The sequence below is a fragment of the Mustela nigripes genome, chromosome 14, assembly GCF_022355385.1.
Source record: "Mustela nigripes isolate SB6536 chromosome 14, MUSNIG.SB6536, whole genome shotgun sequence".
Taxonomy (NCBI): Eukaryota; Metazoa; Chordata; class Mammalia; order Carnivora; family Mustelidae; genus Mustela; species Mustela nigripes.
In genome coordinates this window covers 72186123-72203685 of record NC_081570.1, presented here as the reverse complement: position 1 = coordinate 72203685, position 17563 = coordinate 72186123, and the positions used below count along the sequence as shown (strand labels likewise).

The 17563-nt window shown below is 33.6% G+C and overlaps 1 protein-coding gene across 1 annotated transcript in view; it reads left to right on the top strand.

The window, feature by feature from the left end:
* COL24A1 (collagen type XXIV alpha 1 chain) overlaps positions 1-17563 on the top strand; it is a 379684-nt gene that overhangs the window by 57798 nt on the left and 304323 nt on the right. The window contains exons 8-11 of the mRNA XM_059377096.1: positions 869-922; positions 2305-2349; positions 7909-7962; positions 10743-10787. Of these exons, the coding sequence (XP_059233079.1) occupies positions 869-922; positions 2305-2349; positions 7909-7962; positions 10743-10787 (198 nt within the window). The remainder of the gene's footprint in view (positions 1-868; positions 923-2304; positions 2350-7908; positions 7963-10742; positions 10788-17563) is intronic.

Genomic DNA, 17563 nt, shown 5'->3' with positions numbered 1-17563 from the left:
AGGGTAGAAGAAGAATAAATGAAACAAGATGGGATTGGGAGGGAGACAAACCATAAGTGACTCTTAATGTCACAAAACAAACTGAGGGTTGCCGGGGGGAGGGGGTTTGGGAGAAGGGGTTGGGATTATGGACATTGAGGAGGGCATGTGATTTGGTGAGTGCTGTGAAGTGTGTAAACCTGCTGATTCACAGACCTGTACCCCTGGGGATAAAAATATATGTTTATAAAAAATAAAAAAATTTTAATAAATAAATAAATAAATAAAAATAAATAAATAAATAAATAAAAATAAAATGACTTACCACCCAAAGTTAGTTTGAATTTTTAGATAGATTTGTGTCATGATAAAGGTACTTACCACTCAATATCCGTTTTTTAATCAGACTTGCTGTAAGAATGAGTTTACTTTAGAAAGGAAGAAGAGGTTGGTTCTGAGGTTCCCTGCCCCTTTTAATCTTCTGAGGGTCATGCTTAGACATTTAAGGAGAGTTGCAAGATGATTGAAATAAGAAGGAATTCAATATAAAAAGATAATGCTTATTAAGAAATGTACCCACTCTTTTTCTAGAATAAATATCTTCTTTATGTAGTACTGGATTTTTCCATCCTAGATTTTACCATTATTAATAGTCAGTGTCTCATTTAGAGCTCCTAATCTGACAGTTTTATTTTTTTATTTAATAATTTTGGCTCATTTCTATTTGAAATAGGTGAAAACAGTCAGAGAAACAATGTGAAGTCCCCTTAGTACTTTTGTAGGGAAAAATTTCTTTATAAATTTGTGTATTATAGTTGTGTCAAATTTGTTTCCTTGGGCTTCTTTTGGTTTTGTTGTATTATTTTATTTATTTTATTTTTTATTTCAGGGAATTCCAGGATTCACTGGTAATATTGGTGTACGTGGTTACCCTGGCAGGCAGGTGAGGTAACTAAATTTATACTTCTCCTTTTATGTTCCTTTTCATTAATGCATTGTATGCTCTGATTTTCAAGGTTAATGTTTAAATAATAACTATTTTATTTCTATTAAAAAAATGAATTACTCATGGCAAATAATTTCAAAATTAAAGTTATAAAAATCCTTAAAAAATGTTACTGTAGAAAGTTTTGGTTAAAATGGGAGTGGGGTTTTTAAACATGTGTGATGTGATACAGTGGAAACTTCAAAATTAAAATGCCCAAGGGTCTAATAAGATTTTAAAGTGATCCCGCTACTGATTTTCCAATACTACTACTCACTGTAATGAAGTAATGGTAGAAGTTAAGACTGTATAACAAGCATTATTTTTTATTAGCAGAGTAATAAAAATGTGAGACACAGTTTGGCAGTGCTGTGTTACTTTTATGTGAAATGTATTCAAGTCTTTCTATACAGTTTTGAAAATTCATTCTAAACATTTCATATTTATTTTCCTCTCATTTATAACTTTATCTATTTCATATAGACTAATAATAGACCAAATTTTCTTTTTTTTTCCTAGATTATTTATTTATTTATTTGACAGAGAGAGATCACAAGTAGGCAGAGAGGCAAGCAGAGAGAGAGAGAGAGGGAAGCAGGCTCCCCGCTGAGCAGAGAGCCCAACATGGGACTCGATCCCAGGACCCTGAGATCATGACCTGAGCCGAAGGCAGCAGCTTAACCCACTGAGCCACACAGGCGCCCCTAGAACAAATTTTCTTTCTGAGGTTTTTGTGAATTGAAGTCTTACTCTTAAAATTAATTACTCATTTAGTATACTAGAAAACTATAGTTATAATATCTTTTTAATTCTCAAGGATGAGGGAAATGAAAATGCCAAAAAAAGTAACAACATTCCATATTTTAGGCCTTTAAAAATTCTTGAAGAGTAATGTGCATTAGAATCTTACCACTAAGTGATACTTTGTGTTGTCTGAAACATGATTAAATACTCAAGCCTATGGACATTGATCTGAAATTAAAAATGTGTTGATTTTTTTAAATTATGGCAATATATTTTAGATGAGTTGGTTAGAAGTGTTTTAAAAGAACATGGTTTTCCAATGAGAAATAGATTAAGATTTATTTTTTGTATCTTTTAATGTGTGTTAATTTACTTTGCTTAGATATCTAAAACACATTTTTGCATAGATTACATATAATACCTCTTTTGATTCTGAAATTCTAAAAATTCCTTGAACATATATAATCTTAATTATACTTAGCTTTGAATTTTCTACTTGTGACAATGACACCTCTTTATATGCCTATTTTATTTTATTTATCAACAGTGCTTTCAGAATACTGTAGTATGATAATGATGTCTTTTGTTCACACTAGGGTTTAGCTGGACCAGAAGGTAACCCAGGCCCTAAAGGTGTACGAGTAAGTAAGCATTTTTATCATCTTGTAAGCATGTTTGCATAAAAGTCAAATGAAGTATGTAAAATAGATATCATTTTCAGACTTCCATAGGAAGTTTGAATGTAATGCCAGGTTAGCCTGAAAAGAAATATATTTGTTTAATAGATGCTTTCACTGTTAACAGCCACAGAAAGCAGTCTTATAGCAGTAGGTTTTACTTCATTCTTTTCTATTACTTTCTGGCTGCTAGCTTAATGTCTTTTATGTTAGAATGGACTCTATCAACATTGGTAGTTCATTATGTATGAACGTATGAACGTATATAGACATAGGAAATCATGATAAAAAACATGAGGCAAAAAAATCATATTAATTTCAAGGCTGAGATAATATGATATAAAAACTATATGGAGTAAAAAAGATTTTATCTGCAAAGAAGGAAGTAAGCTTATCATATCAAGAATATACCATTGCACTTTAAACCACTAAAGAGTTTAGTCATTTTTAATCATTAAGGGAGTGAAAAAAAATTCCTGTGATATCTTATGTAGTGTGCTACAAATTAAAATCAAAGGTGGTCTAGGAAAAATTAGAAAAAGTAAACTGGAATTTTTGTTTTTAAAATGCTCTACTTTTAATAGCAAGTTATCTTCCAGAATCTACGTCTATGCCTTATATTATCTTAAATCCTTTTTTGAGGGGCGCCTAGGAGGCTCAGTTGGTTAAGTATCTGATTCTTGATTTCAGCTCAGGTCATGATTTCAGGGTGGTGAGATGGAGCCTCGTGTTGAGCTCCATGCTGGGTGTGGAGCCTGCTGAAAATTCTTTCTCTTCCTCTCCCTCTGTCCCATTCCTCTCTCTCTTAAAAAATACAGATAAATAAAAAATGAACTACCTTTTTCAAATAAAGCATAAAGTATTTAAACAGTATGTGCTATAATGATACTTTAAATTTTAAAATTTTCTAAGTAATACTTTCATATGTATTTTCTTTTTTTATTTTTCTATCAATCCTGTGAAATAATTTTACAGATGAGAAAATAGCAAGCTAAGGAATTTATACAAGTTGGCAAAGTCTTATCTGGCCAAAGAACCAAAATCTTCTTACCTCTAGCTATGTACTCTTTCCTCTATCCTATACTGTCCCTTCTATTAAGTAAGAATATAGAGGAAAAAAGTCATGTGTTTTTTTTTTTTTTTTTTATTAGAAACTGCACCAAAAGCATATATTGACTTGGATCTGGGAAGTAGAGAACAGTGGTCAAGAACCTGGGCTTTGGAGTTAGACAGGCCTGCTTTTTTCCCTTCATTAAAAAGATCTTATTAGATAGTGGTAGCGAAACTTACCTTTAAGGTAGTTACAATAACTGCCAGAGCTTAACATTCTTAAACCATAGTATGTAGCATAGACAATCCATTTTCTATGAAGACTTTATCATTTTATTGGAATTTTGGAGTATATTCTGTGCATGAACTTGGAACTCCAATACATGTTATTTGGTACCATGTGGTATTCCCTTACTGTATTTTCTCATCTTGCTTCAGTGATTCCCAGAACTTTTCTAAGTTCTTCTTTATACCATTATATTACACATCCTTATGTGCTGTATTATATATCCTTTGTTGCTTTTTTCCTCACTTGTATAGAAACTGTTGTCTGGGTTGTAACCATTTTTAGAATGTGTTTTTAGATTTTGACAGCCATATTCATAAAAGCAGTTAAAAAAATAACAAATATAATTTATTTTCTGATCGATTCAATTGATTTAATTCTTTAATTTTCCTTTGAGAATACAGGGGGATTCAGGAAGGCCATTTCTGTAGTCTTCACATTCACAAAGGGTCTCAACTGTGGACTTTTTTTTTTTTTTTTTTTGACAGAGAGAGAGATCACAAGTAGGCAGAGAGGCAGGCAGAGAGAGAGAGGGGGAAGTAGGCTCCCCACTGAGCAGAGAGCCCCATGTGGGGCTCAATCCCGGCACCCTGAGATCATGACCTGAGCTGAAGGCAGAGGCTTGACCCACTGAGCCACCCAGGTGCCCCTCAAATGTAGACTTTTAACATTAACTTCAAATTCACATTTGATTAAAAAGACAAAAATTACAAAAAAACACTGACAGGATTATAAGATGCTTTTCATTTGATTTGTGTCTCATATGCTATCTACTGTAAATTAATATTTTAATAAATCATGTTGGTAAATGATCTTTTGACTGGCAGCATTATTTGATTCCATTTTTTGGTGTTATGATATTACTTCTATGTGCATTTTTTTTTAAAGAATGTATTTATTTGAGACAGAAAGAGAAAGCACAAGCATGAGTGAGGTTGGGGGGTGCAACAGGAGAAGTAGAAGCAGACTTTTCACTGAGTACGGAGCTGGATGTGGGGCTTGATCCCAGGACCCCGGGATCATGACCTGAGCCATAGGTAAATGCTTAACTGACTGAACCACCTAGGTCCTCTGATATTACTTTTATGTTAAATGTGTAATTTGTAACCCTCTTTTGGCATTTCTTTGTGTAATTATATGCTCAGAGCCTCAAAAAGTAGAAGTGTGTAGGGCCTCTTCTGACTTTTTAGTGGCCCTACTGATGACACAAAATTGCATCTAACTGGATATACAACCTTCAGTCTGAAATTAAAAAGCATATATGTTATTTTTTTTATTGTTCTTGTTTCATTACACATTAAACTCTAGTTTAGGGGTAGTGCCTGAGTATGACCACAACCCCATGTGATTTCATAGTAGGTGCTGCTGGCATTTTATTTCTGTTAGCATGAGCATAATAATTATTAAGAACCTTTATGAAACACCTGTGTGATCACCCATTAAAATCTTTAATTGTAACATGTCTTTGCATCCTAATCAGGCTATGTTGAGTAGAGGTCTTTCTTCTGAGGTCTCAGCTGATTAGTGCAGCAATAAGTGTGTGCCAGTTAGGCTGTCTATTCTTTTTATTTATAAGTAAAAATTCAGTTGTATATGTTATATAAAACATATACAAAACAAACAAACAAAACAAAAGTTAAGGCTTTTTAAATTTGAGGCTAACTGTAGCTGGTGATTCTGAAAATACATATAGCTTGTCATCATAATCCTAAATGTTTTGATATCAGGAATGTTTTTGGATGCTTCATTTTACAAGAAACTTTTCACATCCTCCACATGCTTGGCTTTTAAGCAAACAAATTATAATGTTTTACTTACTATTTAAGTAGAAGGAAACTAGTTTTCTCTTTTTAAAAAATTTTTGCTTGTTCATACAAACTCTGGAATGTAGGGAATTTTAAAAGTGTTTTTCTTTGTCAAAGAAAAGTGCTGCTCTCACCAAGGCAACACCCAACTAGCTTTCACTCAGAGATTAAATCCCTCCCAAGGTTCTTATTCCAGGCAAAACAGAAATGATTCCTGAGATATTTACTTAAGAAAGAAAATGTAAAATCTATGTAACATAAAAATTTCCATTTTATCCATTTTTAAGAGTACAGTTTAATGGTCTTAGTCTAGGCTGCTATATAGAAATACTATAGACTGGATGGCTTAAATGACAAATTTTGTATCTCACAGTTCTGGAGTCTGAGAAGTTCAAGATCAAGGCACCAGCAGATCCTGTATCTGATGATGGCCCACTTCATGTGCTATAGACAGTTGCTTTTCTAATGTAACCTCACGTAGCTGAAATAGCAGTCACCTCTAATCCCATTCATGGGGCTCTACCCTCATGACCTAACTACTTTCCAAAGGGCCCACCTCGAATACTGACACACTGAGGACTACAGTTCAACATATTAATTCAGTCCATAGCAGGAGGCATGAAGTACATTCACATTGTTGTACAGCTATCACACCTTTCACTTCCAGAACTTTCCATCTTCCCAGACTGAAACTCCATACCCTTTAAAAAGTAACTCCTCATTCTTAGTTCCTCCCAACTTTAGGCAACCATTCTACTTTCTGTCTTGATTTCAAGGTCATGAGTTCAAGCCCCATACTGGGCTCTACCTCTGAAACATTTAGTGTATTATTAGTTTCAGAGGTAGAGTCCAGTGATTATGCTTACTTAATGCCCTGTGCTCATTACATCACATGGCCTCCTTAATGTCCATCATCCAGTTACCCTATCCCATCTACCTCTCCTCCAGCAGCCCTGTTTGTTTCCTATGATTAGGAGTCTCATGGTTTTTCTCCATCTCTGATTACAACTTGTTATATTTTTTCCGCCCTTCCCTTATGATCCCGTTTTTTTCCTTAAATTACACATATGAGTGAAATCATATGATAATTATCTTTCTCTGACTTATTTTACTTAGTTCTATTCATATCATTGCAAATGGCAAAATTTCTTTCTTTCTTCTTCTTTTTTTAATGGTATTCTACATAGTGGGCACTTAAGTAATGTTTTAGAATCCGTGATCTAGGCTCATATTACTTCAAATTTGGACCATCCAAAGAACCTTCCAATAGGTTTTCCTACATTCATTGTTTCTTGTTTCAGATGTAGTCTATATCCTGTCAATAGATTAATATTTGAGAAACACAAATGAACCTCAAGGTACTACCACATTCCCTCAAGGCAGGAGCTTTCAGTTGTCTAAAACATAAAGTCTAAAATTCTTATCTTGAAATTTAAAGGTCTCCTTAACCTAGTGTCCAAACTATCATACACTTTCTTTTAAATTGATGAAGATATTATTATTTGCCACAAAGATGTAACTTTATCCTAACATAAAATACAGTTGCATTGTTATTTATCTCCTGTTGTCAGGCCAGCTGGAATCTTCTTTAGGATACAATGCATCTTTGCTCTTCTCCAAAGCATTTACCGTTATAATGTTACCTGTTACCATTTATTACCGTTTACAAACACTTCGTGAAGTTCTCTGTTTCCACTTCCTATAATTGTTCTGCTTGGAGTTTCCTTTCTTCTCTCTCTCTCTCTTTAAAAAGATTTTATTTACTTATTTGACAGAGAGACACAGCAAGAGAGGGAACACAAGCAGGGGGAGTGGGAGAGGGAGAAGCAGGCTGAAATGTAGGTCTCTATCCCAGGATTCTGGGATCCTGACCTGAGCTGACTGAGCCACCCAGGCACCCCTGGAGTTTCCTTTTTCCATCCTCTGCTTGTCAGGACTTTACCTACTCTATATGCCTATCTCAAGTGCCAGTCTCTTATTAAGTCTTTTTTTTTTTTTTTTTTTTTTTTTGCCTTTACCTTCTGCCACGTTGGAATGAATTTCCTCTTCCTCTGTATTAAGTATCTTTTGATACTCCATTCTGCCTTATATCTTAGTTAATTATATATTTTCTTCCCACTGTAAAATTCAACAAAGAAAAGGATTTGGTCTTGATTTTCATGGGTCACTGTCTTAAGTTATGGTTCCTACTTTTTTTTTTTTTTTTTTAAAAGATTGATCTGTGATTTCTGGAAGGAAGGTGATAAAGCAAGGAGAAGTTATTTATTCTGTTAAGCCTTAAAGTTTCATATTATTATGAAAAAATTTATGATCTCTACTTGGAATTACTTGCAGAGTAAGTATTCAAATGAAATAATATAAAGATTATCTGCTTACTTGAAGGGTTTCATTGGCTCTCCTGGAGAAGTAGGACAACTAGGACCTGAAGGAGAAAGAGTAAGTCCATTTCCTTCAAATATTATTTCTAAAGTGATATGCTAATGATAGTATTAGACAGGTAATCTTACAGAGTAAAGCAAGCCAGCTTTAAAAATCACCTACCAGAAATATAATTAAACTCTATGGAATTTTACTGAATTTTGTTTTAAGGAAGTAAGATGATACAAATGTATACAGTTAACTATTTTAAATTTAATTTTTAAAAAACACAAATTGAAATTTTAAAATAACAAAATTATATTTTATAATTCATTAATCTTTAAGCATAAACTCATGACAGGTTTAACACACAGTAATTAGTTCACCCACAGAAGATGTATTTTTTGTTTAATTTAATAATGGAAGGTAGTTTATAAATGTAGGTATGAGAAAGGTACTTTTGAGTAAAGACAGGATCTTTGCAAAATGGTTGTTATCTTAAAACAGTTAATCAAACTAGGTACAGAGTTCTGGCATTCCAACTTCATCATGTCTGATTTTCAGTGTTGTATGCAATTCATCGGTTTCTATTTGTATTCCTTCATTTTACTGCCAGTATTCAATGAAAAAATAGAATCAAACAATATTAGGTTTGGAAATAGTCATATTCAGAATTTAGCATTCAACACTATGATTGTAGGTATGCTATTCAAACCAGAATTTTCATTTCTGGAAACTGCTTTTTGCAAGTGAAATAAACCAGATTATTCTTTGCTGGGTGAATTTTTCAAATGCATAGTGTGAGTAAATTATATCACATTTTTCTTGTAATCACTTGTGAATTTCCTGACAGAGAAGAAATATTCCAAGTTTAAATGTGCTCTAGTGACAATCAAAATGTCCAGTCTTCTTTGATGAAATGAGGTGAAGATTTTCCCTTGTTGAATATACAAGTCATTTCTTTCACTTGCAGAAATATCTTCAGTGGGATCCCACAACTAAGCTACTTAATTGTCATGTGATACCGCAGACTTTCAGATCATGTTCCCAATCTGTCAAGCAAAGATTGAATTGCTTCTCATTGACAAAAGGATTATATACAGTTTACATTGTTTTACTCTGCTGCTCATGATATAGTACTTTCCTGACCTTATTTCTACTTAATGATGTAATAAATAAAGCAAAATTATATGTCCTTGAAAATGTTATCATCTTGGATTTAAGGATCCCATCACTGACTCTCATTAGATACAAGCGTGTAATCATGATTATTAGTTTTGACCAGTCTAAGTGAAAATATTAAGACCTGTCTCAAATCATAAATGTAAGACCATTTTGTGATATTTTGGTTGTCATGGGTAACATGTCCTAATATTATTTGGCTACTTCAAAATTTTGATTAAAACTGTGAATAATGTAGCTAACTGGGTGTTTTTATTATGTTATAAAATGTATACATGCAGAGAAGAGATAAGAAGCATAGAGAAGAGAGAAGAAACGTAGAGAAGAACAAAAAGGGTATAATGCTAATCACTCCTGGAAAAAAATAGAAAAATTCCTGGGAGTTAGTAAAATACGTATGTGTAAATATATGGCAAAGTGCTTATATAATTTTGTCTGTAATATCCTTAGTTTTCCTGCTGAGATTTAGTAGAGCTACTAGAGTTATAAAAATTAATTACCTTATTTTTTGAAAAAAGGTTTGCTATATCAAGAAAAGATGTATAAAGTCTTAATGAAATGAGTCCTATTGCTTACCCATACATACTCTTCTGATAAGACATTAGATAAGTATTTATCAAACACTGTTCAATTGAAAGTGGATGGATTACTTCAACTAATGGTATCTTCTAACTTATCTATATATGCTGTCAATCCCAAGCTATATAGATCTGGAGGATTTCTTAGTCTTTAAGATTTCTAAGTGATTCTAAGTCTCAGTGTGATTCTATCACTGAGATATTTTGGACCATAAGTAACAGAAAACCCCAACTCAAACTGGCTTTAAAATGAGAAAATTTTTAATAATGATGGCAATGATAATAGCAAGCAGTTTACTGAATTGTTATATATATGCATACACTGTGCAAATATTTTATATGAATTAACTCCTTTAACATTCCCCAAACCCAGTGAGATAGGTACTATTATTATCATTCTCACTACAGATGGAAAAAGATGAGGCATACAGAGAGAAAGACATGTCTAAGACTATATACATGTAATAAGAGCAGAGCCAGGATTTGAACACAGATGTTCAGCTCCAAAGCTTGATATTATGCCCCACTGCTTCCTGTAGGACCAGAAATCTATAGGTTAGGTGGGATCTAGGCACATTATGATCTTGAGCACAGTGATACCATCTCTCCGCCTTGCCTTGCCGAATGTTGGCTTGACAAAGGCAGGTTTCCCATACCGTTGCAGAATTGCCAGTGTGAGGGCGAAACATGCTTTCATTTATGCCCAGCCAGAGAGAGAGGGAGACAGATGAGGTGATTGTCACCCTTAGATTTTGGAAAAGTAAGATCTTCCTGTTTATCTGGTTGTGTCAACTTTGTTTGTATGCCTACCTCTGGACAAATAACTATCACCAGAGAATGTCAGGATCCCATTTGGAAGTACAGATAGGATGCATTCCAGAAAAAAATCAGGTTGCAGATTTTATGAAGAAAAGGAGACACTTTAGTTAAATTAATATATTGAAGCTTTTCTGAATGTCATACTAGTTTAAAGAACAATTCATTTTTCTCTTCATCATACTTCATTGATTGACGTTGAAAAGGAAAAAAAGGTCTATAACATCTAACTCATTCATTTATTCAACAAATGTTGATTTTTTTTACTTTTATATATTCTAGGGTGTTCCTGGGCTCCGGGGAAAGAGGGGTCTTAAGGGAAGACAGGTAATTCAACTTTGTTTTCTGAGGTTCAGTTCAGAGAAATATAATCTAATTATGTGCATATTTCTCACCTATACAAATATAACTGTACTTGTCCTTATTGTCCACAACTATCTCATTCAACAGAATTTAATTTTTGCTACCTTGTCTATCAATTAATACCTGAAATTTTGAAGGAAATTTTAGATTAAAAAATAATGAAATTTAATGTTCCTAACCCATTTAATAGACCAGTAGAAAGGACCTTTATCCCTATGACAAAGAACTAAAATGTCACAGAAAATACATTAACAGTTTAAAACACTAATGATAGCACTATTCACCCTCCTGTTTTACACGTTTTCAAAATTCCTGCTTCAGGTATTAGCTCAGAGACTAGTTCCCTACAGCTTCTTCTATTTTCAGGTTTAAGAAGATGAAGGGAAGTGAATTTTGCCAGATAAAATAATAATTTCAGAGATGAGAGGAAATTTTGACATCATCCAATACCTCCATCATTCAACAAACGAGAACACTGTGGTTCAGGGAAGCATCCTCATGACCTCCTCACGTAACCCTAGCCACCTCCTTGTCACTTGTGTTGTTTTGACAGCGATCCACAGGTCTTTATTAGGATAACGCTTTTTGTGCTCACACGGTTTTCTAGTCTATGAGGAAGGAAATTGAGTTTTTCATATCAGCTTTCCTAAAATTTTGGTGTATGTAAGTAAAACCTTGATGATAATTATAAAAGGTTACAAACCTCACCAGAATATTCATATCCTTTTAAAGCATTTCATTCTTGTGCTTTGCAGGATTTCTTGAAGGTAGATTAGAATAGGTATGAATGTCACCATTATATAGGTGGGGGGGGGGGTAGAATGAGGCTCAGTGATGTTTAGAGACTTGCTCAGAAAATAGTGGTAAAACCAAAAGTTGATCTCGGCTCCTCTGAGTATAAATTCAGGAGTCTTTTTTAACTCTCTCAGTATTTGTGCTCTCTGCTACTCACACAGCTTACAAGAGCATGATTAATATTTTCATGACATTTGGCCAAAATATGATAAAATTATTTCTAAGTTTCACTTTAAAAATTTCAGTTTACTGGGGCACCTGGATGGCTCAGTGGGTTAAAGCCTCTGCTTCAACACAGGTCATGATCCTAGGGTCCTGGGATCCAGCCCTGCTTCGAGCTCTCTGCTCAGCAGGGACCCTGCCTCCTCTTTCTCTGCCTCTCTGCCTACATGTGACCTCTGTCTGTTAAATAAAAATAAATAAAATCTAAAAAAAAAAAAAAATTCAGTTTACTAATATAAACTTACCAAACTGTCAAGAAATTAAAAATAAGCCAACCGTTTGGTTTTCTTACATTTATATTCAACTTTAAAGCAAATCTTCTAGCATTTGTAACCACAGAAACTGCCACCATCACCATCTGCATTTTTAATTCTTAAGCACTCTGATAAATATTTTGTATGCCATCTCATTTAATTACACTCTCTTATACTGTAAAATGTTATGCTACTTCCTTTTGTTTAAGCCCTCATACACACACCTCAACAAAAATGCCTCTCTTATTACCATATACAAATATCTAATCTAAATATTCAGAAGTGGGTTGTCTCAAAATTGACAATAGGCGAAATTTATCTTCTTTATTTTTATATTCTCCATTCTTCATCTTTTTCCCCCAGTCCTCCTCCTTTCAAAGTATGACATCAGTAAAAGAATGAATAAAGTTACTTACGGTATTATATAAATTATTTCTAATGCTTCAACTGTTACGTTACCCATTAGTAATTATATTTAAGCTTAGTTTAAGACAAAATAAGTAATCTACAATGGTGGAATCTTAGGCATTGTTGAAAAAATAGAGTGTTTTCCCAAAGCTCCTGTGATATATCACTTATATAGCTACACAGCTATCACTTATGTAGCCATATTAATATGGCTGTTTTTATATAGATATTAACTTTATCTTGGAAATGTATAGGTAATTTCCAGTTTCCTGCTCCATCATGAACTCCAATTATCCATGGAAATTTATAAATAACATCTGGTTTTTTACTCCCCAGAGAATTATAAAATTATCCAACAGATGCTATTGAATTCAAAAGAGGAGTTCAAGAAAACTGTAGAAAAAGAATGAATGAATGATTACTGGGTTGATTACACTGTTCTTTACATTACAAAATTTGTAAAGTTTTATTGCTTTAAAAACATATGTCCTCACGGATTTAGATCCTTAGGAAAATTATATTTGAAAAACATATGTATCTCATTTTCCTAAATAGTGTTTATAGTAGAAAATCTGTCTGGTTACTGTACTATGTCATGTATGTTATACGTACTTTTGTTTTTAACCACAAAATGATTTGGCATGTTTATATGGAAATCATAGTACTTAAAGTTAGATATGGTTACAGCCACAAGTCAATAAGCCAAGACTGACCTCAGACACTGTTCTTAGAATAGTATCTTATGTATAAATGCTCCTCTGTGTCCTGTTAATTATAAGTAAAATCATCTTCAAATAGCTTTGACATTAAGGGCAAAAGTGCTAGCATGGGATTTTACATATTATGGGACACTTGTATTTCAATTTAGATGATTAAAATTCCATGAGAAGAATGATTACTATTTACCATTTTAATAACTGTAAAAGGAAAATATCTTTGATGAGGTACACACTCTCTGATGTAGAAAATATTAGGTGTGTGGAATACAAATTTGACCATTTTGGGGGGCACCTTATTCAATTATGTTTAGTATTTGTTTTTATGTATGATGTAGATATTCAAATACAGAGCCAGAACTAAGGCATGCCAGTCTACCATGAAGAGGAAGGAAACCAAAAATGGGAAAGAATATAACAGAAACCGAGGAAATACTGAAATCTAAAAGTACTTGTATCTAAGAAACTTTTGGCTCTGCATATGTCAAAGACAGTTACTTCCAATTTTCAGCTGACTTCGAAGTCATTCAGAAGTGTGGGTTCATGCTTTATTAGGCTGCTGCTATGTAGATCCCATGTTATTTCATTTACTATCATTAGTATGAAAGTCATCAGATGTACTTTCTAATAATCATCACTCCCCTTTAATTAATCTGATTATTCTTTCTGTATGTTAAATTAGCTCATTTCCTCAAATTTTAGGTAGCTAGAAGTATGCAGTCTTGAGAACATAGTCTAGTTTGAAGTTTAGTTTGAAGTAGTTCTTATAATGTAATTTATAGAAAACCAGTAATTCTTTTTAGGTAACTCCTTAAGTTTTATGTAATATTTTACATGGTTTTTTTTTTTTGTCAAGTCTCTGAAATTAAGGACAGAAGCTGGTAAAGTACTTCACTTTCTGTATTATGTATGATATGAAACATTTTGACAGTCAAAATAGACATAGAAAAACCTCCAAAATCCAAGTTCAAGCCTTTCTAAATATTAATCATGATGAGTCTCTTTGCACTATTGAGTTGGTTTTTAACCTGTGTACTAAAGCTGTGTTTGATATGAAGTTTACCAAAATATTAATATATACATCTTTTCCTTATGTATAGACATCATATACTATGTCCATATAGTACAGAAAGATAGAGGAGTAGTAAAAATCCTGTTCAAAATTGTTCAGTGAGTTAATAACATTACTAAGCTTAGGCTCTGAAAATTGTTGCTATCAATCATACATTCCTACTGCTGGCCAAATCATCACTTATTTTTGTGAATAAACACTAAGCATGGAATTAAGTTGTGTGAACCAACTTCCTTAGGGATTTTTGTATTTTTTTCAAATAAAATGATAGACTTATAAGAAAGGGATATCTTCTCTTAAATAGTATAAGTATTGTATGAACTCTTTTGAAAATGGAAACATTTCAGAATAGCATATTATTTTGGTTGTTTAACAGTTATTTAGTATTTAGCCTCATACTGCTATTTTTTTTTTTTTAAAGATTTTTTTTATTTGACTGAGAGAGAAATCACAAGTAGGCAGAGAGGCAGGCAGGGGCGGGGGGGTCGGAAGCAGCCTCCCTGCAGAGCAGAGAGTCCAACATAGGGTCGATCCCAAGACCCTGGGATCATGACCTGAGCCGAAGGCAGAGGCTTTAACCCACTGAGCCACCCAGGCACCCCCATACTGCTGTTTTTAAATTTAATGTTTGGGTTAAAATTATTTCATTTTAAATCTTACTTCCCAGGAAATTTTTCCCCAAAATAAAATATTTATTCAGTGTTTATTGATTGATTTGATATTTATAACACAATGTGTTTTTATTTTTTCAAACCAGAAAAGTAGGAAAATTGGTTTTGTTGGAAACTTGGTGGATTTTAGGATCAGAGTATATAAAAGTAGTTATATTAACAAATTTTTATGTTCTTTGGCCTTATGTTGTTGATATTGGAGAAGTTTTTTTCTTCTTTGAACTATAAGCTATTTTATTTCAAGATGTAAGATAAGGTATTTACTAATAATCATTAAAATTATTTTTAAAGACCTCATGTCATAAGTTATATATTAGTCAATACTTGTGTACTTGTGCTTTTGGGTATTGAGATATTATAGTTCTTACTTCTTTCTTTCCTCCCCTCTTTCACTCCCTACATAATTACAATTGGATCAAATTCCTACTGTCAGTTAATATTAGAGGGTGGCCATGAGGGTCTAAGTGCTATTCATTCATGCTTTTTGCTGTCTCTGGATATAATTTGAATTTATCTCAAGTACTTTCTGAGGGACTGATAAAAACAAGGTGGTAGCCGATCTTTATTGTCCAGGACTCTTTTAAATACCATAGAACTACCATTCTATTTTATAGACTTTACTGTCTTTATTTGAAAAACCTCTTGGAACATAACTGATGATCCAGATTCTTTAAAAGCATATGTCATTCACTGATTTATAATAGAAAAGAAGAATGCTATTAAAAAAAAGGAGAGAGAGAGAAGGTAGGAAGAGGTTTCATATATATTTAACATCAGATTTGATATGTATTACCTAATTGTAAGCAGCTTTTTTTTTTTTAATGCAAAGATTTCAAACTTTATTCTGGAGTGCCACAGTCAGGAAGTTCTATATTTGCTTAAAGAAAAAAAGCATTTTAGATGGTTCCCGGATTGATTTAATCAGTATTCCCTTTGTTGTACTTAGTTAGTTATGCAAATTGGTATGACTCCACAGATCTAAAATATTTATGCCCGAACTGACTTGTTGGGATTAAAGATAAACATGAAATGGGAGCTGGAATTTACTCTCAACAACGCCTAGAAAACCGTTGTCAAACTAGAGAGTTTTTGAAGGAGTTTTTCAGACCTGATGGGAGTAGATTATAAATAATCAATTCATATTACATTAAAGTTTGACATAGAAGTATACTCTGTTTTCTTCTGATGCAAATAAAAATATCATAGCCTTGGAATGCAGACAAAATAACACCCTTAAGGCACCTGGACTTCAGAGATGTTTACTTTTCTAACTATAGAAAGCAGTGTCTCCTCTTTTTTTCTCATACATCTTTCTGTTAGAAGAGTCTATTTAAAGTAAACTGTACTTTGGCTTCTAACTCCAGTGTTAGAATTTCAGAATATAAAATCCTTCTGTTAGCCATCTGTTATTAGTTTCTATCCTTAGCCTAAGACAGTCTTAAATACATGTTACACAATAGTGTCTCAGATACACACATTTTTATCAAGAATTTAGAGAGTGTTTTCTTTGTTAGGGTCATAGTTAATTTGGCTCTAGAGAAAGTACTACTGTTGCTAGAGCATTCTGAAAAAAATGTTATTAATTTTTAAATATTCTGTCTCGTTCCGAAAAAAATGTATTTTCTGATTTTTACTTACTGATTGTAGTCTGTAGTGACTATATTTCGCTTACCCACATCTTGACATAGAAGAGACTAGGACTTTGAATTTAAACCTCCTTCCAGGTTGGGATAGATAGAGAAGAGAGATACCCAATGAACTACAGCTGATAATTTGGGTGAAGTCCTGGCAGAGAATGATTTCATAGAGATATAACACTAACAGGTGGAAATTCAAGCAGGCAGTTACTTTCAGGGCAGAAAACATAAGAGAAAATTCAGACTTGTAGGTTATCAAAGTCAAGAATGTGAGTGCAAATATGGCCATAAGACTTGGCTTGAGTTCAGGGACTGTGTTCCCTGTGTGGGAAAATGGCAAGAATAAGGTTGGAGCCCTTATGATCAAGGGATAGAACATGTATACTAAAACTGTTTTGTGGATACAAGAATAAGGCAGATTGCAGTTCCCATAATGCAGTATAAAATGGTAACCAGTCTTTAAGAACAAAGCAAGAATTTGTTTGTTGTTGTCTTTTTCTTTTTTAAAGATCTTATTTATTTATTTGGCAGACAAAGATCACAAGTAGGGAGAGAAAGAGGAAGGGAACCAGGCTCCCTGCTGAGCAGAGAGCCCACTGTGGGATGTGGGGCTTGATCCCAAGACTCTGGGATCATGACCTGAACCGAAGGCAGAGGCTTTAACCCACTGAGCCACCCAGGCACCCCCAAAGCAGGAATTTGAATCTGAGAACTGAGGCCCAGTTTGTACCTAGGTAAACAGTCAGCCTGACTTGATGCTAAGTCTCTAAGAATTGGGCTAGAAGTCCTTAAATTCCCAAGTTTAAATTTTTTATTTTTTATATACATATATTCTTTATCCCCAGGGGTACAGGTCTGTGAATCACCAGGTTTACACACTTCACAGCACTCACCAAATCACATACCCTCCCCAATGTCCATAATACCACCCCCTTCTCCCAAACCCCCTCCCCCCGGCAACCCTC